Consider the following 27,537-nt stretch of genomic DNA (forward strand, 5'->3'; position numbering starts at 1 on the left):
GAGCTTTTGTTGTGCAAAGACTGGCAGAGAACTGAGCTTAAAGAGGAAGCCATCATGAGAGCATGGGATGAGTCTGTTAGTGATTGTGAGGTTCTAGAGGTGGAGGAGACATCCCCACTACTTGTATTTCTTCAATCCTTCATTTTTCTCTTCTCTTTGTTGTAAAGGAAGCTTCCCAGATATGGAGAGCTAAATCCTCTGTTGGTTCTTCCTTGTAGGTACTTGATGTAAATACATGTATATCTATTTAATGATATGTTTTATATGTTCTTTGTGCTATCGGTATGTCATTTCAGTGTGCTTTTTCCTTGATCACGTAGATGGATGCTTTGTTAGGATCATTCAATAGTGGGAACTGGTCTGATTCTTAGAACATGATAGGACAGGGCTAGTTTATCGTATTATCACGAGGGATCAGGGTACGGTAACCTAGTTGTTTGTATGTTTGTCTTAATGCGGTTCTGGTCGAGTTTAAACCTACAAGAGGAATCTGAGGATGATGCTTGATCAGGATTAGGTTAGACGACTATCACGAGGGATCAGGGTTTAGCATTTCAGGAGACACCATAGAACACATGAGCATTGTTAAGTAGAGAATATCCTTATAACATCAAGCACCTAATAGGAAGACCAACACGTTGTCTACTTGTCTTTACACATCATTACTCACGTGATTTTCCTTTTTAATAGTTAGTTTACATACCTGTTCATAGTCCACACATATCTTTTCATAATAGACACCTATTCACTGAATATAGCTTTACCAAGTAGCACAAGTTCCCCGAGAATTTGATACTCAGTTCTTGCCATTTTATACTACTTGCGCGATCCGGTGCACTTGCCGGGCTCGACTAGTCACTGCACCCGCCATGTACATACACAACATACATCATCATTATCAACATCAACACCATTTCATCTCAATATCATCATCAACATCAACATTATCTCATCTCAATGTCATTATCAACATCATCTCATCTCAATATCATTATCAACATCATATCATCTTAATGACATTATCAACATCAACATCATCTCATATCATATTTTCATAAGCATCAACATCATCTCATATGATATTATCATAAACATCATCAACATCTCATCTCACGTTATCATAAACATCAACATCATCTCATCTCTATGTCATCAGTGCCATCAGTAATCGCATTCCATATATACATGTAAATTTTGTGCTTGGGATTCACACTCCCCTCACCTAATGATATCCCTTCGTCATATCCTCTCTACGTTGCTTAGAAGTCTCTAACATTCACGTTCGTTGATTGGATGCAGGGTTCTATATACCAAATCAAAGGCAATTTTGTATAGATTTAAAAATAAGGTTAATATCAATATTTAGGGTCAAATACCCCTTTCAAATTAAAATGGGCTAAGGGGTGTTTTGGGGTCTACTTCAAAAAGGCGTCATTTTGAAATTCTGATCACGCCAATGTGTCCGGGGTTCAGTGATGGTCACGAAAACAACATCAATTTTATAAAAGGTAACTTTTACAACATCTCATTTTCAAGGGTTTTTCAAAGGAAGTGTAAAAACATCCTATTATGGTACCCAAAACACAAGAGATACTAAGAAAAGCTCAAACTAACTAGGAGAATAGCTCAAACTATTTGAGGATTCCACTCCGATTAAAGCATTCCTCTTCGTGTAGTGGCTCGACAGCAAGCAATGGCGACTCGTGGTGGTCACCGGTGGTCATGGGTGGTGGTGAAGAAGGTGATATGATTTTGGGCAAAAGTTTATAGACAGGGGAGGTAAAATGCGTATTTTCACGTTGTTGAATGTATTTATAATCTGCAGATCAAGCTTAGCACAACAATCTCGCGAAGCAGAAATCCACTTTTGGCGCTAAGCACGGCCTCTCGTGCTGAGCAAATTTCCTCTTGGGTTGGGAATTGCGCTTAGCATGCGTGTCTCGCTAAGTGAATTTCCTCTTGGGTTTGGAATTGTGCTTAGCACGCGTATCTCGCTAATCGAGTTGCCCAAAAATGTTATCTAGAAAATCCCAATGGCCAAAACATGCAGACGGGAGTTATAAACATACAATTCAAGTTTGAAGGCGATCCAACAGTTAACAAGTCGGGGGTCACGGTTTTATCGTAATATGTTTGGGTAAAACTTGAAATCTCACAATTTCAACATTGGTCAATCAAATTCCGCATAACCTAACATCCACATCAAGAAATCACACATAGCTAATTCACACAATACTTCAACTCATCCAAATCAATCAAATAATTAAATAACACAAGAAATACATTAAACATTAATTTTAAGTTATTAAAATTTAAGGGCGTTACAACAACACCTTCATAGATCTAGAAAAGTATGTAATACATTCTCTTTAACTGAATGTTAATTATGTTATGATTCACAAATAATGATGTTGTTATTATTTTGATTTCTACAGGTAACATACGATGTAATCTAGTCATATGCTCAAGTTATGCCTTCTCCAGATCCTAGAATTGAACCTTTGTTGGTTCAGGCTGGGTTTTCAGATGCTGCAAAGCTCAAACAAGTTAAAATCGATGATGCTTTAGTTATTGCTTTGGTTGAAGGTGGAAACCTGAGTCATACATGTTTCATCTTCTTGTTGGTGAATGCATAATCACCTTTGGAAGATGTTGCTTTTCAATTGGGCTTACATGTTGATGGAAGACCAGTTACTGGCCCAACATATTATGATTGGGAACAAATGTGTGTAGAATATATAGGTATTGTTCCCCCAGAGAATGCACTAGTGGGGTCAACACTTAAACTAAAATGGTTAAAAGTAAACATGTTTAATCTCCCAGCAGAACACACACCACAACAACTAGCAACCCATTATAAGGCATACATTTTAGGGTTGATTGGTGTGGTGTTAATGCTAGACAAGTCAGGGGACAGAGTTCACCTGATGTATCTACCCTTGTTAGCATATCTTGATCGGGTTGGTCGATACATCTGGGGTTCGACATGTTTAGCACATTTGTACAGAGAAATGTGTATGACTATTTATCCCACATCCAAAAAAATGGAAGGATGTATAATGTTGTTACAATCTTGGGCATGGTATCGCATGTCGTTCATTCAACCAAGGGTCGAGCACTAGCCATCATATCCACTTGTAACTAGATAATTTTTTTTTTACTTAAACAAAGTCCATTTTTGGTATTGTATTTGACACTAACATATTACATTTCACTAGATGGAATGATAGAGGACTACAATATTCTGGAATCTCAGGCGGTGATGTGATAGGCTATAGGTCAAGATTCAACAACATGCATAACGAGGAGGTTGAACCATTTATTTTTTGTTTTATTTATTCAAACATCAATTACATTGTTTTTAAAATTACTAACCCAGATTATTTTTTTACTTCCATTGGATGCCTTACAGAGGTTTTGAGTCATTTCTGCCAGAAAATGCATACAAGGATTTCAAAGTATGGAGTGCTTGTGTAGCTTTAATATGTTTTTCAGTGGTAGTATGGTATCAAACTGACAAGGTCATGCTCCAATTTGAACTTTTTCAAGACATACCAAATCCACTGCATAATCTTGACAAAGTCCATTATACTGACATGAGAGGACATAGTGACACAAATTGGGCAGGAAACACCAACAGTGGATTGCAATTTGGAAGGAAATATGCAAATATGTGTTAATCGGCCAACCAATTCTAGGAAAGATTGAACATATGAGTACTACATGAATTGGTACCAAGAAAATTCAAAAATTTTCCTAACATGGTTTGCAACTTATCCAAACATTGTTGCCATATCTCGTTTAGCTTCAAACATGGAAACTAAAAAATATCCTCCATTACAAAGTCCACTAGTTGTTGTCAGCATGCATAATGAAGGACTACAACCACATGCTCAATCATATGAATTCATGCCACAATTCACGCCACAACCTCATAATCATTAAGAAGATTATGTGTATAATCTACAGTTCTTCAGTGCTAGCAGAGAAGACTTTGATTAATCTCATAGGTACAGATCTTTGAACACCGGAGTCTGATTTTGCATACATGCAAAGTTTGCCCATACCTTCGTTTGCATCCTTTCACCAAAGTATTGCCAACATTTCTTCCACAAACGACTTCGTCTAGGAAGAAAAACCTATTGTGGCTAATGAACAACTTGAACCACAAGAACATGGATGAGTACATCGATAACTAGCAAGAAACAGGCAACCTCCTAGATGTGGAACTAATGGACACAAATGATATTAATTGCTAGCCCTTGTTAATTATGTCATTATGTTGATTGTTAGTTTTCCCTTGTTAATTGAATGAACACTAAACAATGTTAATTAACTGAGCACTGCATTTTTCTGATACGAATTGACTGAACATTTATTTCTTCAAGACGATTTGACCCCACGTTTATCCCATATGATTTGACTTGCTTGTTTTGAGACAATGTTACTGGACAATGCTTTCTACGAGACGATTTGACTAAACACTTTTTTCGAATAGCACAAACCAAACGTAATTAATTAAGACTCAATCTAAACCATTTATATTGTCAATGTGATCTCAGTTGCTGGTATGAGTCATGTGAAAGTAGATCACCTAATAATATATATACATACATATATATATATATATATATATATATATATATATATATATATATATATAGCAGTAGAGGGTTAGATGCAACTCAACACTTTTGTCTGATATTAACCCTATTGCTTAAAACATGGAGAATGTATTCGCTCTTGGGTATTGTAATGGTGACATGATTCCAATAGATGAAGGGATAATGTTTATATGCCTCAATGATCCAAAAGTTATTAAAATAAGCAAGGACATGTCACTTGTTGCCTTAAGGAAAACATTTTTTTACGCCAACAGAGGTTGCAGAATTTTAATAGATCTCTTTTACCGTCAACCAATCTAGGTAGGTGATGGTTGTGTTACATACGTCTGTATGCAGATTAAACATGACAATGATGTAGGAAAAATGTTTTTCATCTATTCATAATTTAGTATCAAAAGTCCGATTGAGTTGAATGTAACTTTTGGGTGCTCTCCAGATGACATCATTGCCCTGCTGTGCAAACCAAGGAAACCAATAATGGCGGATGAGATAATTGTTTTGATACATAATGAATCTGTGTAGTCATTGTGCAAACTACTACTTGTTACATAACGTATAAAAAAGGAAGGACGTTATGAAATTGGTTCCTTGGAAACTGATTTCATAACGTATAAAAAAACACAAATGAGAAATCGGTTTGGTGGGGACCAATTTCTCACTTACTACAGTGAAATGTATCATCCATGTAAATATTTTTGGGATGTATTATTTGAGTAAAAAATTCCATTTAGTTACATACCTAGCTATACGACAAATAGCACCAAACAACATTTTTGTCACAAACCAAACGACGAGTTATCTAGAGAAACGACGACGCTAGTGGATTCTTAACAAAGGTTCCACTGGGCAAACCTGAAACGGTGAGTGTTTAAGAGATGGACGTGGCTATAAATACGACAGAGGCAAGCAAGCAATAGAAAATCTCAAAACCCTGATAACGGTGACGCTACACAAAGGCAAAGCAAAAGAAAGCAATCTGTGTTTGTTTTTCGATAAATAGCCATTTCCAACTCTCAATATGTAATTCGCTAACAAATTCGTACCTAAAAGATTGAAATTCAAAATTTAGTCTCTGAAAGTGTAAAAAGTGCGAAAAATTTATCCGACCGTTAACTTTCATCCGTTACCATTAATAAAATAGCTTACGTGAGACAGATGGACGAATTTGTCACAAAATTGATAGCCAGCATGGTCATGTTAAATATATTGGATGAAAATGTTAGTAAGTTACCATTATTGGACCTAAATATCAATAATTTTTTGTTGGAGGAAAATGTCAGTAATTTTTTTTTTTGCAGGAAAATGTCAGTAGTTATTTTTGGACTAAAATGCCAATATGTTTACATTAAACCAAAATGTTTGTAAGTTATCATTATTGGACCAAAATGTTAGTAATTTTCCATTGTATAAAAAATTTCAGTAATTTTTTTATTGGATGTAAATGTCAACAATTTTTTGTTAGACCTAAATATCAGTATATTTTATTGGACTAATTTGTTAGACCCTAAATTTTGTTTCATTTATGGGTAAATATAATTTTCGGGTAAATTTTCGCCCTTTTTTATCGTTACAAGTATAACATTATACAATAATCACTTAAAAAAATATTTTGGCAAACATAATTTAAAGCAAACATGATAATAACCATAATTTGTCTATCAGAATAGAAATTATCCAAAATAAACATTGTACCAGTTTACCAAAATAAATATTGTAACAGTATATCAATCATTATAAATTTATCCAAATTATAATAATTAGTCACAATCTGCTATAAATAAAAGATAAACATATCTCATATTTCACTTATTCGAATCTTGGCGACTGGGCAATCCTACTATATGGGATATGTTTTTTTTTATTATTTATAGTAGATTGTGACTAATTGCTATAATTTGAATAAATTTGTAATGATCGGTACACTATTAGAAATGCTTATATTGGTAAACTAATAGAATGTTTATTTTGGATAATTTATATTGTGACAGACAAATTATGGTTGTTAATCAATATTATGGTTATTGTTATGTTTGTTTTATTATGTTTTCCAAAATATTATTTTAAGTGATTATTGTAATGTTATGCTTGTAACAATAAAAAAGGGTGAATTTACCATAAAATTATATTTTACTCTTAAATGAAATAAAATTTAAGGTCTAACAAATTAGTCCAATAGAAACATACTAATGTTTAGGTCCAACAAAAAATTACTGACATTTACGTTCAATAAAAAATTACTAAAATTTTGATACAATGGAAAATTATTGATATTTTGGTCTAATAATGATAACTTACCGGTATTTTGGTCCAATGAAAAATTATATTTTATCCTTAAATGAAACAAAAAATGGGGTCTAACAAATTAGTATAATAGAAACACATTGATATTTACATCCAACAAAAAATTACTGACATTTAGCTCCAATAATGATAATTTACTGACATTTTCATCCAATCAATTCAGCATGATCATGTTGGCAATCAATTTTATGACAAATTTGTCACTCTGTACCACGTAGGTTATTTTATTAACAACGGATGATAATTAATGGTCAGAAAAATTTGACACACTTTTTACATTTTCATAGACTAAATTTTGAATTTTAATCTTTAGGGACAAATTAATCAACGAATTACACATTCAAATATAATTCAGATATAAAAATGATTATTTATCGTTGTTTTTCTCTTTTCTTTTCTTCTCTTCTATAGGTGTATGTAGCGTTTGTTCATTTTCATTTTCATTGTTGAATTGAAACTATAAAGAGGGGGAAAGTGCTATGATGATGAGATCAAATAATCTCGTTAATCTGATTCTTTCATGAGGATAACTTTTCTCATCCAGTCAATATTCTTTCTGAGCACCCTTCTCTCTTTCTCTCTCACTCTCCAAATTATTTGTCAATTCACGTTCTTCAATAAATTCTTGTTCTTCCTAAACAATGGAATGAATTTGGTGGCAAATGAACTTTTTGATTAACCTCTCTCCCCATAGTATTTTACATGATCTGTCAGTTTCCATAATCAAGTTCTTGATTTTTGTTTGCAAGCGAGTAAATTTATTCAAATTTTTAATGAAAAAGGATTTCAGTGTTACTTTAACATTCTTTTATAAACTCTTGTTGGATTTTTAGTTTTATTCATATTTTTTTATTCAATAGGAAATTCGATTCCGAGATGAATCGGCTGCTGAAAAACATGAGAAAAAGAATATCAAGTTTTTTTCCTTTTCTTTTTCTTTCATTTTTATTCAAATTGAACTTGGGAGATTGCTCTGAGGTTGATAAAGTTTCCCTTTATGATTTGTGCTTGTAAAAATGAGATTCAAAATTACTGCTTAATAATAAAAAAAATCTCACTGAAAGAGTATCAAGTTTTTTTTTTTTCTTTTCACCAAGATGTATTTACAAAAGAGATGCATTATTTATGATAAAAAATTATAGAAATATTGTAATTTTTTCCATATTTTTGCATAATATGAAAATACCTTTTTCTGCGTAATGTTGATAATGACACAAGTGTTTATAAAAGTTGATTTTAAATAGAATTAATTTTATAAAAATTAATGTTAATTAAAATTGATTTTGAAATGATGGGATTTATATTCGCTAGGAATGTCCTCCTCGGTTAGGAATCAAATATAAGTAGAATAGGCAATTAAAATGACCATGAGCAATTGAAAAATAACAGCCTAAATAAGGAGTTATATTATCAACCCCATTTACTCACAAAATGAACACTATAATTGTAATTTATTGGTATGCATAAAGAAGACAAAAAAGAATAAGACATTGGTACCGTTTGATGCACGGTAAAATTTGCTCGTGTATCTAAATTATAAAATTTAGGAAGCGTTATTATAATATATTTAAATTAAATTATATTAATGAAAAAATATTTGTGTATTTTATGTAATAAATTTTTAGTTAAGAATAAATCTAGAATCATTATAATATTAATTTTTAAATGATATTTTAAATGTTATAAGGTGTGAGATTGATTAATTTGGAAACGTGATGAGATCTTTACAGTTACAAAAATGCACATTGTTCTGATTAAGGGATGAGAGTTAATCATTTTTTTTTTTGTTACTGCGAGCGTGAGACTTAAACAAAAATTAAAGTGTAGCAAATACTTAAACAAAAATCAACAGGTTTGAAGTGGACGGCCAATAATTCCATAAACACGAACATAGAAACTAATTGCCATGTTCTGCCTGTAATAATTACCAACCAACAAGTGATATTGAGAACATAATTACAAAAAGTCTCGAGCCAAGAGAAAATCCCACTCTCTGATATAATAAAGGGTTTTTGCCCATAAAAATGTATGCGGTAGTAAAATGTTGTTGACACCAAACAGAATCAATTAATCATAAAAAACATTAAGTGAATTGGAATTAAGTATGAAACATGCTGCCTCCAGAGCCTTTCATTTAGATGGGGGTTCATTACCGCCCATGACCCTCCAAGGACCCCCATAAAACTTCGGTCTCATGAGAGGCACTGCTTTTCCAGGGTGCTCTTCCCAGTACTTTTCCTGTCACATTGCAATATTAGTTAATTTTTGACAAATGGAATCTCCTAATAATATATTTAGGTAAATGTTAACCAGTATCCTGAGAGTATTGGTTAAGGAAATAAAAAAAGAATTTTTTTTTTTATATATGCTCTCTTATGATTTAAATGCACTCCCATATGATTTCTAATCTTTCCTCTTTCAATTCCTTAACCAGGGCATTGGACACTCGTTAGCAAGACCCATATATTTAAAGCTAATAGTATATTATACTACTGCAATATTCTTAACATGAAGCATGCAGTAGAAAATATGGGAAATCTCACACCAAAAGGATTATAAGTGTTTTTCAACCAAAATCAGCGTTCACTATTATTGCACTATGCAAATTGGCAACCAGAAATCAAGTGATTCAAGGAGGGATCATCTTGTTAATTGGCAGCTATGTTGCAAGCCCCTATGAGGAAGGTGATTTGGGCCTAGGGATTGAATTTTCATAAATATTCCTTTTAGTGGTTAGATGGTTGTGGCGCAAGGGCATAAAGAGAAGGTACTGACTTCATCAAAAAGGCGGGAAGACAAGCTTGGGGTGAATACCACTCCTGCAAGTGTCCCAAAATGTCTGATCCCACCACTTCAATGGAACATTAATAAAACAAAGCTTCTCTATCAAATTATTGTACTGGTAAAATTCACCATTCTATGTTCAGGGCTTTATAGAATAATGTTTCAGCCGGTATTATACAGAATGTACAAAAAGTGAACACCATTTATCCAAACTACTACCAAAAGCAGCAAGCAGCTTTCCCAGAGAATAAATGTAATTATTTGTATTTATTAATAAAAACAATCAAACTCCTATTAATTATCAATGGAATCAAGCAGAGTATTGGATCCTAAGTTTAAACCAAATAATAAAGTTGCTTTCTCTACATATGTGATTCTTGCTGTTTAGATTGTCTATGCTAGCAAACAATACAGCAGAGAACTGGAAACAACCACTTTTATAATTAACAATAACTGCCCCCAGCCAAGGATAATTATAATATGCCCAGCTCTAAATACAAGAAACTGATAAAAAAAAATGTGGCCTCTACCTCCCACACAATTCTCTTTATATCAGACTAGGGAAGAGAGGCACGAGTGCCTCTCTAAATTTTTTAAATAAAAATAAAATAAAAGAAGAGAAAAAAGGTTTGGAGGTTAAATAAAAAATCAAAATAAGAGTGATAGGGAAGAGAGAAATTGACAATGTAAGAGTAGAGGGCAGTTGCCATAATTTGAAAGAGAATAGTGAAAATTTAAGAAGTGGTTCAAAGGGTTAAATTGTCTACACCAAATGTAGGTATTCCTTTTATTATTAGTATAGATATGTATCTTCTTTCATTTAAGTAACTTACCCTCCACTCACCCGCATCTCATCTAAATTCTAATTACAATTAAGCTAAGTTCTCATCTTGGGCATAAAGGTTTAAAGCTGAATCTTCTGTCCTGGTAATATCAGGAATTGAGCGGCAAATTGACCAAAGCGGGTTCCTTTTAAAAACTTATTCCCAAAAGGGGTCTGCTTTGAAACTTTTTTCGAAGGTGTTTTTGGAGGGAACTCGCCAGTGGAGTTGACGAGTTGGACACGTGACAGCAGCTGGGGGAACTCGTCAGTGGAGATGGCGAGACACGGTCCATGTGGCGGATCCCGCCATTCGTAATGACGAAATGTTTTTTTTACGGAAATTTTTTTTTAACTTGAATCGGGTATAACTTTTGATAGGAATGTCCGTTTGAGGCCCATAGTATGTCAAAATTCTCGAAATTGAATGAAGAATCCCCTAGCAAATTCCCGAAGGGGATTTGGTCAACTCATTTTTCCAAAAAAATTCAACCACCCATTTTTTTAATAAAGAATCCTATTTTTTAGCTACTTAGAAACGTTTTTTGGAAAAATGAGTTGACCAAATCCCCTTTAGGTATTTTGCAGGGGATTCTTCATTCAATTTCGAGCATTTTGACATATTATGGGCCTCAAATGGACATTCCTATAAAAAATTATACCCGTTTCAAGTAAAAAAAAATTTCCGTAAAAAAACATTTCGCCATTACGAATGACGGGACCCGCCACGTGGACCGTGTCTCGCCATCTCCACTGGCGAGTTCCCCCAGCTGCTGCCACGTGTCCAACTCGCCAACTCCATTGGCGAGTTCCCTCCAAAAACAGACCCCCTCTGAAAAAAGTTTCGAAACAGCCCCCTTTTGAGAATAAGTTTCTAAAAGGAACCTGCTTTGGTCAATTTGTCGAATTGAGCTAAAACTGACAAGGCAGCTCTCAACCAGTCAACCTTTCTATTTTCGGATTAGCAATCCACCATAAAACTAAGTCAAGTAGAAGAAGGATTTTCTTCACAAGCATGTTACAGGAAAACCAGAAAAACCTTGTATAATGAACAATTTATTGGCAGAAATTATAAAGAAACATAAATAAGATTAGCTTTTGAAAGCTGAACTGCAGGCATACAATAGAACAAATCACACCATAAGGCTGAATCCAAGAAACAGCAAGAACAGACGGCTCAAAATTGAAATGGCAGAAAATGAATTATATAATTGTTTTAATTTAAGCCATCAAAATCTAAAGCAGCAGCTAATAACAAAAAAAAATTAACACCAAATCTCCAATAAGCTGTCCGTTGAAGCTATACAACCAGATCCTCAATCTTTCACTGAACTCTTTCAAATAAACAAAAACTAAACAAAATGCAATTCGAATCGCAACAGAATTTAAATTTCCAAATTGGGAATAAAAGGAGGTATTGACAGTAGGTTGAGTCCTCCAGGATCTAGCAAGGAAAGAGTGATAGATAAAGAAAACCAAAAATCAGGATCTCAAGTAACACAACCTTTACAGACTAGTTTGAAAATTGTGACAGGCATTCAATTTAAAGCATCCAAAAGGCCAACAACCACAATGCCCAATCAAAACGCAAAATTGAAAATGGTAAAAACTGAAAATCCATTTTCTTGGGAAATAAAGAGCAAGAATTGGGGGAGGGGGGGTTCCAAACTCATGATCAGAAGAAAGTGAGTGAAAAAAAATGTTTGTCCTTGAAATGGTTGTTGAAAAAATAAAATTCACTATTCCATTGACACTAGCATTCTTAAAAATACAAGAAATTTGTAGCTGACAATTGCTAATTATTCTACCAATTAATTTGAAAATCAAGGACAAATATAATTGCCCATAAATATGCAAAAGCTTATAACATTGGTAAGGGTAGGAATTCTAAATTATAGCTAATAAACTCTAAAAATAGATACCGAGGCATATATTCTTAATAGTCATGATTAGCTGCAAGCAGTTGGAAAATTGCAAATAAAATCATATCATTTCTAGTACCCAAATTCTTCTATATTCAAATTTCTTTGACACTTGAACTCAAGAGAAAGAATCCCATCTTAAGAAAACCTCATTGAGTGGCGACCAGTGTGATTCATAATCAAAATGTTCTGAACTTCTAACTTTAATCATTCCTTATCCAACAAACACAACCCACAAATGGTGGTATTTCTCTAAGGATCAAACATTGTTTAAAACAACTGCATCACACTGCTAATAAAAAAGTCATAGAGATTGGAGTCTATGTCCAATAGAGTCCCCAAACAACAACTACCACTAGGCACACGCAACAAAGCTTCACCATTTTTCTCCTTCCCATCCCACCACAAAAATACAAACAATAAAACCAACTCACACAACTACTTGTTTGAAACTACGGATATCCAATAAGTGGCATGGATGGGTGTAACAAAAACAAAAGAAAACAAAAATAAACCTTGTAGAGTTGTTCAGTGATGGCAGCACCAATGACTCCAGAGTAGAAAGCAGCAATGTAAATAGTGACCAATGGGGTAAAGGATTTGGGCCTTCTGTAAGGTTCCACCATGTCCCAAAGAAAGGTTTTTTCCCACTTTGTGTACAAATAATCAGCATATTTTCTCCACAGGTAGCTTGCCATTTCAATCACTTCCTCTTCAGCACCCTCAATCAGTATTCAAGATCCTGAAAGAGAAACAGAAAGAAGACTGTGTTACTACCTTCAATTGAAAAGAAGACTGCAGAACCCTTAATATTTGAAACAAGGTTTAGTTACTTCTAATAACCCCAAAAAGAACCAAATTACAATCGACCCAGTTGTTTGTTTACTTCATACGGAGAAGATAACACACAAAGTGGGTAACAAAACACCTTGTGGTGAAGTGGGTCGTGCGAGCGCGCAAGAAGCTTCAATTACAAATTACTTGATTAATCGACACTGCGACGGTGATGCGAAATTGCAATGCGACCGAAGGAGTTCTTGAATGCGGATGAAGCACTGATAATTACTATAATTTTTTGTGATGTTCAACCAGAATTATCAGAATTAGGGAGTGTAAGAAGCAGAGGTATGTATGCAGAAGTTTGAGTTGGGTCGAAAGGAGAATACGACAGTCCTACGAGTTTTTGTTCAAACAGCTTGTGGGCATCAGGGGCTGGAGCTGTTGGCAGTTGGATTTGTGATACAGGAGTCCAATGTTTTAACCGACACAAGCAGGGGGAGAGTATGATCAAGTGAGAAGATCGTTTTGGGGCGGAGCGTATGAATTTTAACTTTTAAGCCTTCCCAGTGGTTGGGGCGCTGATAGGGAGGGGAAATTCAACCCACATATTACAGGTTTCCACAAAAATATCCGTAAAGATAACTCACATATTGGAGCTGGGTGCTGGAACAGGAATTTATCCGCAAATTTATACGACAAGAATTACTTGAGGAAACAATATACATCATATATAATTTTGTGTGAAAATAATTATGCATAAGTTTAATTAGAATTATTGTTAAAGCGATTAAACAACTTTAAGAATTGTCATCTTGGATAATTATCTTTGTAATATTTGTTAATGACTTGAGTTTAGACAAAAGTGTTATGCTTGTTTGTTTTTAATAATGTGTGAGTATTTTAATGTTATATTTTCTATATTTAAAAATACATTTTTAATATGCGTGTAGTAATTGTTTTGATTATTATTATTTATTTATTAATTTTATACATAAACAAAGTATGGGTTACATGTGCATATATGGACATATAGGTACCCGGTGGGTATAGTGATGAAGATTAAAAGCTTGCATGTGTATGGGGTCGAGTATAGGGATTTTTTTTTTCTAAACACGGGTATAGGAACATGTACTATAGGACCCCTACCCATTGTCATTCCTATACAATGATGTTATGTGGCACAATTTTTCTTAGTTATTTTCATATGTATGTCATGTTTTATCCTACTAGAGTGGGTATGGGTAAATAATTTTTATTTTTAGTGGAAATACAGGCATCACATGTGCTTGTATTTCTATTTCACTAAGATTAACATATTGTTGAAGTACCTAAAATACACTAGAAAAGGAGTTGAATAGTGTCTTAGATAAAAATTTAGTTTTTGGAAAACTGTTAAAAGCTTTTCTCAAATAGATATCAATGGACAAAGGATTTCGTCCAAAGAGTTCAAAATCACGATGTGCTTAGAAAATCACTTCACAAAACTTGGCTATAGTAGTGTAAAAGTGATTTATAGAAAAGAACTAGTTATATAGAAGTAGTAAAGAAAACAGAGAAGGTTTTATACTGGTTCACCCCAACTCTTGGGCTACATTCAATTCTCCTTCAAACCTTGAAGGATTCCACTATTCAATTCTTTGATTACAATCAAGTATTATCTATATCACTTCTAGTTACAATGAGTACTCTCTAGGCCACTCCTAGCACTATACTTAATCTCCCTCTTGTTGGATCAAGTGGCCTCGGAATAATTAAGAAGGGCGGGGGGTTGAATTAATTATTAATGTGTCTTGACTAATTAAAAATTTATCCTTCTTAATATTACTAGATTCAAATAGGCTTTACTACTAAGTTATGAGAAAGTAAAGAACAAAAACAATAACTTAGACAAAAGTAAAGTGGAAATAAAAAGTGCATAGCGAAAAAATAAAGAGTGTAGGGAAGAAGAAAGCAAACACAAGATTTATACTGGTTCGGTCATAACCCGTGCCTACGTCCAGTCCCCAAGCAACCACCGGTTCTTGAGATTTCAAATAACCTTGTAAAATCCTTTACAAGAAAAGATCCACAAGGGATGTACCCTCCCTTATTCTCTTTGAACAACCAAGTAGATGTACACTCCACTTGAACTGATCCACAAGAGATGTACCCTCTCTTGTTCTTAGTATTACAACCCAAGTAGATGTACTCTCTACTTGTACCACAAAGAATGTACGCTCCAATGTGTTAAGACAAAGAATTCTTAGGCGGTTAGTCCCTTGAATCTTTGTAAGGGGAAACAAAAGATACCTCAAGTGGTTAGTCCTTTGAAATCTTTTGTTCAAAGGGAAGAGAAGAATCAAAAGAATTCTCAGGCGGTTAGTCCTTTGAATCTTTTGGCAAGAGGAAGAAGGAAGAAAAGATAGCACACTTTTGTTTTCTGCAGAATTTCCACTTGCAGAAAAACAAAGTTTTGAAACCGAAGTTTAGAAAGCTTTTTGGCAAGAGTTTTTGCAAAGAAAAAACAATGGGAAATGGTTAGATTTGAAAGAGATATGTGTTTTTTTTTTTTGGATTCTTCTTGATAAAATGCGTGCCCAGGTCTTGCTTTTATAGACTCTTCATGTCTGGTCAAAAAAACCATTGAAAGAGTTATGATTTTTGAGAAAATCATGATTTTCTTCTATTTTCTAAACCCTTTTTGCACCATTTTAATTATTGATTGGTCTTAATTGTCAATTAATTAGGCAGTTTTATTATTTGAGCTCATTTAGCTAATTTGATGTTTTTAATCTAATTTCAGGAATTAATGAAACATTGGGCTTAATCCGGATTTTAGTTGTGGACTTGAAGAGAGCAAATAAAGCAGAGCTTACCTTAGTTAATATCTAATTAGGAAATTTCGCAATTTTATTTTATGTTGTTCAGTGTTTATTTCGTTTTGGGCCAGAGTATTGTAATAGGGCCCAGTGACTTTGAGTGACTCTTTTTAAATAGCTGCCTTGGGATTCGTGCAAGGCATTCTATTCTGTTATGCTATTCATTATTCAGAGCTTTGTTTTAGGGTTTTCGTTTTTCTGTTTTGATGCTTCTGAGTTCGTAATGCAATTTTACGTTTTCTGCTTCTAATTACAATTTCGTTCTTGCTTCTTCTTCTACTCTCGTTTACGTTTCTGTTCATTTACGTTTCCGTTCATTTACATTTCTGCTTCATGTTTCAATTGCGTTTTCTGTTTGAATCCATGGAAGGCTAGATTTTCTGGTGTTGTTTCCTTTTGAGGACGAAGCCCAACTCTCTTTGAGGTTTCGCTTGTAATGTGGTTTCCTGGCAGTTCTCCCTTCACCAGTATCCCAAATTCGTGAATATTAATCAGTGCACACTTCGTGTTCGATTAATTGCCTCTGAGCCTAACTTGCGTTCATGCTTAATGGACGAAGGGCTAACTGGTGTATGTGGTGCCTAATCACGTATTGAAAACCCTAAGTTGATTTTCGCTTAGTAAATTGAAATAGGGTTGGATTAAGTGGTTGACTGTTAGGGACGAATTCTCCATAACCCAGGATAAAAGAATGGCTTCTGAATCAGAGGAAACAACCCGTTTTTAATATTAGTAGTTTCGTATTCCAGTTTACTTGTTCTGCTCTTTAATCACAAAACAAACAAACCCCCCCCCAATCGTTACTGTTACTGCAAGTATATTATGAACATTTGGTTTGTCACTGCTCGTTGGGAAACGACCTAGGATCACTTCCTAGTTACTGCATTTTCATGTTTATTTGATTCGGGTACGGCCTCGATCACCCAGGTCTTGCTTTTATAGACTCTTCATGTCTGGTAAAAAAAACCATTGAAAGAGTTATATTTTTGAGAAAATCATGTTAAGAGTTATAACTCTTAACTTTTTCTTCAAAACTATTCACTGGTAATCAATTACCACAATGGTGTAATCGATTACACAATGTATTTTATGAAAAGTTGTGACTCTTCACAATTGGATTTGAATTCCAATGTTCAGATTCACTTGTAATTGATTACTAATATAGTGTAATCGATTACACTATTTGAAAATCATTTCGGAACGTTACAATTCATTTGAAAATATTTTGAAAACCAGTCTGGTCACTAGTAATCGATTACCAGAGAGTAATCACTCTGGTAACTTTAAAAAATTTGAGAAAATTCTTTTGTAAAACAAAACTGTGCTATTTGGTTTTTGAAAAATTCTTTTAATACTTATCCTATATGAAGTCCTGACTTGTTGCTTCTTGATTTCTTCTCTTGAATCTTGGATTGGATTCTTAATGCTTGATCTTGAAGTCTTGAATCAATCTTGAATCAATTACTTGGGCTTTTGGCATCATCAAAATTACTTGGTTCATCATCATGAAGCTTGCTTCTACACCCCTGAATTAAGACCCAAGTATTCTCTGTCACTAAGTCACTCCTGGCTTTCACAAACAATATATGTTTGATAGAAAATATATTTTTATCACTCAATGAGTTTTTACATAGTATGCTTGAATACTATGAACTTGCTAACTTAGCAAAGCTAAGATTCACTCAATTTGATCAAGTTTCCTTCATCCAGTGGACTAACAACGTCACAACACTTGTTTGATGTCTCACATTATTCTGTTATGATTCCTCTTTTTAACACGAACATATGCAAGCTTTATATAGCCTTTAGAACTTCAATTTGCTGAGAGATCTCAACTAGTCGTTATCTAATAGCTTTGGCATTTGACATGAGGCTACTACTGTGCAGAGAGAGTGGGGACCACAAATACTTTTTGCAGCATGTCTTCAGAGAAGTACAATCTACCAATGTTGCCTAGTACTTAGAGCTGACTTTCAACATACAAATCAAAAGAAATGTTAACAACGTAAGACAAAAGGAGTTAGGAATGTCAAGACAAGACAATTTAAATCTTCCATTTTGTGTGTTATGGCACGAGTTTCTTATTGAACATATGGAGATTACTTTCTTGTGATTGTTTTCAGTACTTGAGGATTGAGTATGTTCCATTGCTTTTGTACTGTGAGCCAAGTGCTAAAGCACTTGACTTCATAGGACTGGTCACTAGAGCTGTATCATCCAATGACTAATACATTGTCTATCGTTTAAAGCCTTTTTGTTCATGTTTTTCTACTTGTATCACATAGAGAAAAAGTGTATTATAAATTAAAATTCCTATTCTACTTTCTCCCCCTTTGTCATTATCAAAAGACATGGGTTTAAAGAGAAAAAGTGATGGGACCATCATTGTCAACCGATAATGGATAAAGGTTAAGGAATGGAAGATGCTGACTTTGGCGGTGAGGGCAGAGGCACAGGTAGAGGATTTTCAGTGAGTGCAGGTGCAGGAGTAGTAGTTGGAGGTGGCAGAGGTGGTTGGACGAATGGAGGCAACCTTTGTTGCATTAACAAGTTCATGTTGAAGAGCACTGAGTCATTGAAAAGGGGATGGCTCCAAAGTATTCTTTATTAGCAAATGGGTTTCCATGCGTTCAACATGGAATCTTTTCTCCATAGTTTCTTACAGGTTGGCTTGTTGAAGGCATAACAACTCTTGAAGGTGCTCCTCAAACACACCTGTTGGAACAATGATAGTCAAGGGGTTATCTCACATGGAGTACTGAAAGTGCTGATTGTTGTGAGTTTTTCTTCACAGGGTTGGTAAGTGACTTCAACCAGCGGAGGTTCAAAAACATTGATCTGGGGTCTAAGATGAGCATGTAGGTTTGTCATACCCTAATTTCGTCTGGGGACCTTGGCTTGGTGGCATGCAACTTGTATTTGGTCATTTTGAGGTGCTTGGCACCCATCATTAGGCAATTTGTGAAGTTCCGTGATGTGCCGGAAACCGAAAGAAAGTATTGATGCACAATCCGTAAGGTCCCGTGACACACCGGAAATCAAAAGGAAGCATCGTTGCACAATTAGTGAGGTTTCGTAACATTCCGTAAGTAAAAAAAAGGGGATGATTATGTAATCCGCAAGGTTCCGTAACATTACGGAAAGAAAACAAGTATCGTTGCGAAATCTGTAAGTTTCCGTAACTTTACGAAAAAAGAATCACCAAAAAAGGGCAAGGGGGTGTATTTAGTAAAAATGGGGGTGCAAATAGCAACCAGGCCCACTTGGGCCCTCCAGAAGATTCCTCCAGAAGGCTGTTGCTTCTGGAGGAAGCAACCTAGCTCGCCTGGGCGAGCTGGGTGGCAAGCTTCTCCCCCAATTTTCTATAAATAGGGGGAGAAGTGAAGTAGAAAAGGGTTCAGCCCCTTAGGCACTTCTCTCTCTTTCGAATTTGCTTAGGAAAATTGTTTCCGTGAAGAAAATCCAAGCCGAGGTGCTTCCGTAACACTTCCGAGATGTTTCCGTAAGCAAATCCGTGAAGGTTTTCGTCCGTTCTTCATCATTTTTCATCCGTTCTTCGTTCTTCAACGGGTAAGTTTTCGAATCCGAGACTTTCAATTCATTTCTTGTTTTTTTAAGCTTTCATCTTTATTTGGTTCATTTTCGATTTCTTTTCTTCCGTCTTTAACGCGCTTTTACCGTTTATTTAAGCCGTTTTCTCACCTAATAAATGATAAAATGAATTTCAACCGATCATTTGTGTTGTAATCTCATTTAATCACTTTTAAAACGAAATCTAACCGATCGTTCACGCTATAACCTCGGTTAAACCAAAAAAAGTAAAAAAAATAATCAAAATATCTTGAAAAATAATAATAAAATAATCAAAATATCTTTGAATAAAATAAATCAAAAAAATCAATCGGACGTTTTTCTTTGGAAGTTTCCTTGAATGAATTGATTAATAACCAAAGTGAAAACTAAGACTAAAATAGATTCACAAATCAAGTTTGGTCCGAAAAATCACTAAAAACCGTTTTAAGGTCCAATGCCTTAAACGATCCTCTTTACTTTTATCGGTTAACATGGACCGTTCAAAAGCATAAAATCAACATGTAACTTTACCGCTTTTGCAAGAACTACGTAGGTCTGATTTCCTCATCGCAATTGAGGATACGTAGGAGCAAAAGCCCCGCTTTTGTCGACCACCCCAAGAGATCGTTAATGGTCCAACGCCTTAATGTTTCTCTCCTTTCAAAATCAAAAGACCGTTTAATGGTCCAACACCTTAAATGACCTTTTGTTCAATAAAAGCATACTTCTCAAAAAAGACAAAAACAACTTAACCAAACACTTTGTTCCGCAAGAACTACGTAGGTCTGATTTCCCCATCATAATTGAGGAATACGTAGGAGCAAAGGGAAACACCCTTGTCGACCACAAAAAGATAAAAAATATAAAAAGGGTATAAAGGATATAAGGACATAAAAGGGAACGTAAAAATCAAAGTCATGTTTGCACATTCGATTAAAGGCTGCCGTCCCTTGTGACGGACGTGTGGGGTGCTAATACCTTCCCCGTGCGTAAATACAACTCCCGAGCCTTTCACTTAAAAATTTGTAGATCGCGTCTTCTCCGGTTTTTCCGACGTTTTCCTCAAATAAACGTTGGTGGCGACTCCGCGCGTATTCCTTTCGTGGAACACGCATCCCGCGAGTCTCACTTCGCCCTCCCGCCGAAGGGTAGGTTGCGACAAGGTTGTTGAACAACTCTTCAGATTTGAGCTTCTCCTACTGTTACTTTGCTTCTGCCTCTTTTTGCATCTCCATTAGCTGGCGATTGAGTTTGTCCTATTTTTTTTTTGGAGTTCAGCAGCCATTCCTTGTCCTAGAACTCAAGGGTTCTGATTAGGGGAGAATGAACGCTCTTTGAGTACAAGATGCCTTGCCCAAGCAACAACAATTTCCCTTCGCATTGCAACTTCGGGGTACTCATGCAAGTTAAAGATGAACCGAGAGCGAAGAGGATGGATGCCATGAATGAGGTGCTGGTAGAACTCGTTATCTCCTTCTTGTCTTAGGAAGTACATTTGTCAATCATTGAATCTATAAATCTTTGTTGGAGACAAGATTTTCACCATACACATATGATTGGAGGTGTTTTCCTTGTCGTACTGTGATGTGGATGCAGGACTTGAGTTTTCATACATGTCTTTGAAGTAAAAAAGCATGACATCATTTTGATCGAACTCAGTGTCTGGCTTCGGAGTGACCATCTTCTTAGTTGCATCCTTGGTGAAGTACCTGCTCCAATCATAAGGAACTGAATGCAAGGCATTGGCTTGTTATGAGGAGGCACCTTCCCTTTCTTTTTCTTAAGGACCAATGAGGCAACCTCGAAGCAATTCTATCTGGCATGAACTTAATGGTTGTGGTTGGTTGGATGTGAATTCCAAGGGGATAGCTTGGCCACTGGTTAGTTAGACCGCATTGGATCATTATCATCCCAACAGTAAGTAGGTTTAGACTAATTTAAACTAAACTTCGTCCTCAGATCCCTCTTGTTGGACTAGGCTCAACTTAATCAGTTTACGAAAGTTTAGACTAATTTAACCTAAGCTTTGTCCTCAGATCCCTCTTGTTGGATTAGACTTAGACTAAACAACATTATGATCATAGTATATTAAGAAAACTAAAACTTAATCCTCAAATCCCTCTTGTTGGACTAAGTTTCAATCCTGCTTTTATCAAGTTCTAAGACAACAGTACATTTCCTAATGCTAAAGTCACCTAACTAGACATACAAATGAGTGATCAGACCAAGAGCATGCAGAAATTAAGCATTGAACACATGAAACACAATCAATTAGATATTAAAGTAATTACATCAGCTGTTCCTTAGAAATTCCCAACAAGAGTGCTTAGCCAGTCATAGAGAAAAACCCTAACACAAATGAGATTAAGAGTAGAGAATAACTGTTCCTTACACAAGAAAGAGGATCCCTCCTCCTCTTCTCGGCATCTCAAAATCACTCTGCAACTCACTAATCTCTCTCTAATTACAAAACCTAGGTCTCTCTGCAAAAGATGCTCCTCTTGTTGCCTCCAAAGTTCTTTTCTTGAAATAGGTACTGTGGTGTGCTCGGGAATTGTTGTAAAAAAAATTTGTGCCCTCTGTACCCTAATTCTGCACAAAACAGGCTTTAAATAGGCTCTAAATCCGTGACATTGCACTTAGCTCCACCCTCGCGCTTAGCGCGAGTAAGTGGATTTGAGCTTAGCGCCAGTCATGCGCTGAGTCTGGCTGAAGACAACCGCTGTGCTTAGCACACTGATCTCGCGCTTAGCGCGCGACCTTGATATTGATGCTCTGCCAGATTCTTCTGTCGTGCTAAGCGCACTGAAGCTGTGCTTAACGATGGATGCACGCTAAGCCTAAATGGTGAGCTGAGCGCAACTACCACTTTTAGCACTTCAAGATTTAGCCTCATTTAACCTGAAATTGAACAGATTTCATCATTAAATCCAATGGAAAGTATTCTAGGGACAACTATAACAAGAAAACAAGATTTATTTACAAATTACTACAAAATAACCATAAATTAGGGAACTATACAAGTTTTGGAAAATTTTTTCTATACAAAAGTTAGTCGTATAAGACGACTAACAAACTCCCCCAAATTTATAGTTTTGCTTGTCCTCAAGCAAAGAAAGACTAGTTCACTTGTCCTCAAGTGACAAAATACAATGGTCACTCAAAAATGGTGTTTGCTTCACAGAGGAATTCAACCATATGAACTGAATATCATGGAATGCTTCAATCAATTGATTTTCACAAACATGCAGCTTTTCAAAGATAGGAACATACGCATTAGAGACACAACTGAAATAAGCTAGTAAGGATGGCAGAAATCGAGGAAGGATCATCAACCAAAACCTCACAGTCATTGGGTCACTCAAGCTCAAGTGTTTAGGCTCATTCCATCATAAACAACTAACACAAGTCCCAACCTTTGCATTTCATCTCATATCATACAGCAATGAACACACAAAATGAATCCGAAGGACTTTCTAGGCTTGCAATGGGGTTAGGCTGCCAAGAAATCATGGTTTTTCTAGGATTCAAAAGCTTAGGTTCTAGGAGAGCATTCATCCATAGATAAACCTTCACTTTTTCATTCATTCCTACCCCATACTTGCCTTTTATTTAGGCACTCAACTTTTATTCATGGAATTACAACATACACACTTATTAGATTGATCCATATTTACAGTTTTTTTTTTTACATATATACAAAAACAGTATGTGTATATACCAAAATAGTGTGTGTATGCTATTTACTTTGATCATTTCAATTCTTACCCAGTATTTCCCCCAAATTTGGAATGAATTTACCTTGATAATTACTCCCCCAAATTTGAGACAAATTTGCTTTGAACTAGGCTTCTTGTGGATGATGCTCTCCTACAACCTAAGACAAGGTAGCAGGAGATAACACTGTATAGGCTCAAGGTTCAATCAATCAATAATTCATTTAGCTTAAACTGGGTGCAAGGGATAAATCATTCAAGCACGTGGTCAACTTTTTGGCTAAGTGGCTATCGCAATCAAACATGACCTTCATCATCCTTAATTTCATGCATTCAGTCCATACTTCAGAGATTCATTCAAAAATTAGTACTAAATGATAATCGTTTCTCTCAAAATTTAAGGATCGCACTCTCACCGGGATACGATCAATGCATTGCTTCACAATCAATCTGACAAACTGACTAACATTTTCAGTCAAAGTTCTAATCACATGTTCTTTCTCTTCTAGTGGGTGCAAGCTTCATCAAAACAAACCTCTAATTATTCCAGTCCACTCAATTCATACAACTCTCATTCATTTCAAACATAACCGTTCATTTCAAACAAAACACACCACCGAATATCAAATTCAACCAGTTCACTGTTCAAACAAGCTTTTTGTACAAGCACTAAACAACACTAAAATAACTGGAATTTCAAAAGATTGGAATTTAAATGAACGAAATTAAAACAACTGAAACATAAATCAAACTAAAAAGCAAACTAAAGACTGATAAACTAAAATGTTCATAATTTTCAAAATTAAAAACAAAACAGAATTTAAATGTCCTAATCCTCCTGTGGCTGATCTTCATTTAGATCCGATACTGGAGCTGCTGATGAATCCTGAATGGTGGGCTCAGGCTCCAATGCTAGTATTGATGGCAAGGTCTCCACAGGAGCTGATGTAAGGGATGGCTCTGGCATGGGATTTGGAGAAGTTTCCTCCTCTTGAGCCAAAGGTATATCTGTAACAAATGAAAAAGGCTCAGGGAGAGGAGTGAGCTCATCCTCTACAACTAGAACTGGCTCCTCAGTTGTTGGCTCCTTTGTGTGCTCCTCAGGCTCAGCATATTCAGGTTCCTGGGTTGTGGATGCCCCACCCCCTCCAGAAGGAGAAGGCTGGGCTCCTAGCCAGGCCACTTGTGTGTCAAACTCATCTATGCTCATGATGGATGGCAGGCCCAAGCTCTAAAGGCTCTACATGATAATGGGTTGCCCCCTGTGTAAGCTCTGGAGCATAGAATGAAGCATCTCTGGTGTAAATAAAAACTCTGATGGTCCAGAAGATGAAAGAGCTGGAAGCTGAAATAGAAATGGAATAGGAATAGCTACAGTCTGTGCTGGAGTCAAACTAGGAGGTGCTAGAGCTATGGATGAAGAAGGTGCAGCTGTCTTTGGTGCTACTGAAGTAGTAGGGGCCTCTGATCTCCTACCCCTGGCCTTCCTTGGCCCTCTGAATGTCATTGTTGGATTATCCAGATTCCAACAGTTCTTCTTAATGTATGCCAAGTTAATGGCAAGACTCAGGCTCTCCAGGGATCTAGAATCTGATTGGACTCCTCTAGCCTTGTGCAAAGCTATGATCAAGGTTGGGAATCCAAGTCTGGAGGAATCGTGCTGTTCAGTAATAGAGATCTGGTGGGAGATGTGGTACCCCACATTCATATCCATCTTCATGAAGATGCCATAGATTAACTTGGCCTTTTCCAATGTGATGCCAGAAGTGTGGGAGGTTGGGATCAAGTTACAATAGAAAGAACACTCCATGTCTGAGTGAGAGTAGTCATGTTCTTCCTTAAGATCATCAAGGGGAGACCATCAACATTCAGCTTAAATCCCCTCCCTGGGATACAGAGTTTAGCAGCTATCTCCTGAGGATCAGGCCTCATGAGTGCAAATCTCGAATAAACATATAAATTCTCCCCCTCTTCTACAATCACTGGGGTCTTCATAAAAGTATTCAAAGTATCTTCATCAAATTTAATCAAATGACCCCTGACTCGCACCTGCTTAGGTGACTTGTCTTATGGGTCATAGAGGTTTGTGTAGAATTCTTTTACTATGGCAACATCAATGTTGCCTTCATCAAAGCTTGTGAGCTCTTCATCCCACTGTCTTATCATTAATTCCTTTTTAATCTCATTGAACTCTGTGTGGTAGATTACCACATTTTTTTCTGGTAACAGCTTCCTGGGTACAATTATATCAGTATATCTCTCCCAACCTTCTTGAGAGGTGAACCTAGACTGGTTATATCTGACTTGGGAAGGTGTAGAAGGAGCCTTCCTTTTCTTAGATGCCATCTGTGTAGAAACAAAGACTTTTTGATGTTTTGATGATGCCAAAGGTTCATGTGCTTCTCATGTTTAATTCAAGAGGATCATGCGTTTCTCAAGTTTAATTCAAGACAAGAATCCAAGAAATTCAAGATATATGATCAAGATAATCTCTAGAGACTTAGGAAGGGAATTCCAAGTTGAAACAGCAAGAGGTTTGGCCAATGAATTTAAGCTAAAATGTTTTTACAAGAGATTTACTCTCTGGTAATCGATTACCAGAGAATGTAATCAATTACTAGTGGCCAAAACACTTACTGAAATGCTTTTAAAATGATTTTGAATACTTTTGAAAGAATGTAATTGATTACATGAGGATTGTAATCGATTACCAGCAGCTGAAAATATTTACAATAATCATTAGAAATTTGAATTCAAATTTTACAATGTGTAATCGATTACACTTGAATGGCAATCGATTACCAGCATTTATTGAATGTTTTGATTCAAAATTTAAAGCCTGTAATCGATTACACAAGTCTTGTAATCGATTACCAGAGGAGAATTTCAGAAAATAATTTCCAAGAGTCACATCTGTTCAAATGGTTTTTTAATGGCCATCAAAGGTCTATTTATATGTGACTTAGAACACAAATTTGCTTAGAGTTTTTCAGAACAAAAAGATCTTATCCTCTCAAAAGAAAAATTGTCTTATCCTCTTAAAAATTCCTTGGCCAATACACTTGTTATTCAATAAGGAATTATTTGAGTACTTCATTGTTCAATCTATCTCTTTCAAGAGAGATTTTTTCTTCTCTTCATCTTATTTCTGAAAAGGGATTAAGAGATCGAGGGTCTCTTGTTGTAAAACAATCTGATCACAAAGGAAGGGTTGTCCTTGTGTGGTTTAGAACTTGTAAAGGGTTTTTGCAAGTTAGTGGAACTCTCAAGGGAGTTGTTTGGGGACAGGACGTAGGCAGAAGAGTGTGGCCGAACCAGTATAAAACTGAGTTTGCACTTTCTCTTCCCTTAAACTCTTTTATTTATTATTGCTTATTGCTTCTATTCAGTAAGTTTAATTTGAATAATTATTTAGGGATTCATTTTAAAAGGAATCTTGGGATATGGGTTAAAATCAAATTAGAATTTTTAATTAGGGAATAGTTTGTGATATCTTAATTCAACCCCCCCTTCTTAAGATATTTGAGGCCACTTGTCTAACAAGTGGTATTAGAGCTTCATTCTTGTACAAAGTTTAGAAGCTTCAAGAATTAATGGCCTCATCAAACTACTTGTTCCCCGAAGGCAATTCAATTAATAGGCCTCCCATTTTTAATGGAGTGGGTTACCACTATTGGAAAACTCGCATGCAAATCTTCATAGAGGCTATAGATTTAAACATTTGGGAAGCCATAAAAATAGGGTCGTATATTCCCACCATGGTTGCTGGAAATACAACAATAGAAAAGCCTAGGGAAGATTGGAGTGAGGAAGAAAGAAGACTAGTACAATATAACTTAAAAGCAAAAAACATAATTACATTTGCCCTAGGAATGGATGAATACTTTAGGGTATCAAACTGTAAAAGTGCAAAGGATATGTGGGATACCCTACAAGTAACACATGAAGGCACAACAAATGTTAAAAGATCTAGGATAAACACACTAACTCATGAATATGAACTACTTAGGATGAATGCAAATGAAAGTATACAAGACACAAAAGAGGTTCACACACATAGTAAATCATCTTGCATCTTTAGGGAAAAATTTTCCAAATGAAGATCTCATAAATAAAGTATTGAGATGTTTAAGCAGAGAATGACAGCCTAAGGTAACA

The 27,537-nt window shown here is 35.5% G+C and overlaps 1 protein-coding gene and 1 non-coding gene across 2 annotated transcripts; one reads left to right on the forward strand and one right to left on the reverse strand.

Annotated features, from left to right (window-relative positions):
- The first annotated feature begins 7,401 nt into the window (after nucleotides 1-7,401).
- LOC114397810 lies at nucleotides 7,402-7,488 on the forward strand. The gene has a single exon (XR_003663433.1). It is a non-coding gene; the product is annotated as a small nucleolar RNA U30 (small nucleolar RNA).
- A 1,298-nt stretch (nucleotides 7,489-8,786) lies between these two features.
- On the reverse strand, nucleotides 8,787-13,899 carry LOC114394731 (uncharacterized protein At4g29660-like). Its single transcript, XM_028356409.1, has 3 exons — nucleotides 13,381-13,899; nucleotides 12,968-13,194; nucleotides 8,787-9,164 (listed from the first exon to the last, which is right to left on the reverse strand). Exons 2-3 carry the CDS (start codon nucleotides 13,148-13,150, stop codon nucleotides 9,057-9,059), a joined length of 291 nt encoding a protein of 96 aa, XP_028212210.1. The 5' UTR covers nucleotides 13,151-13,194; nucleotides 13,381-13,899; the 3' UTR covers nucleotides 8,787-9,056.
- Between the last annotated feature and the right edge of the window lie 13,638 nt (nucleotides 13,900-27,537).

The sequence above is a fragment of the Glycine soja genome, chromosome 18 (genome assembly GCF_004193775.1).
Source record: "Glycine soja cultivar W05 chromosome 18, ASM419377v2, whole genome shotgun sequence".
In the NCBI taxonomy this organism is placed as follows: domain Eukaryota; kingdom Viridiplantae; phylum Streptophyta; class Magnoliopsida; order Fabales; family Fabaceae; genus Glycine; species Glycine soja.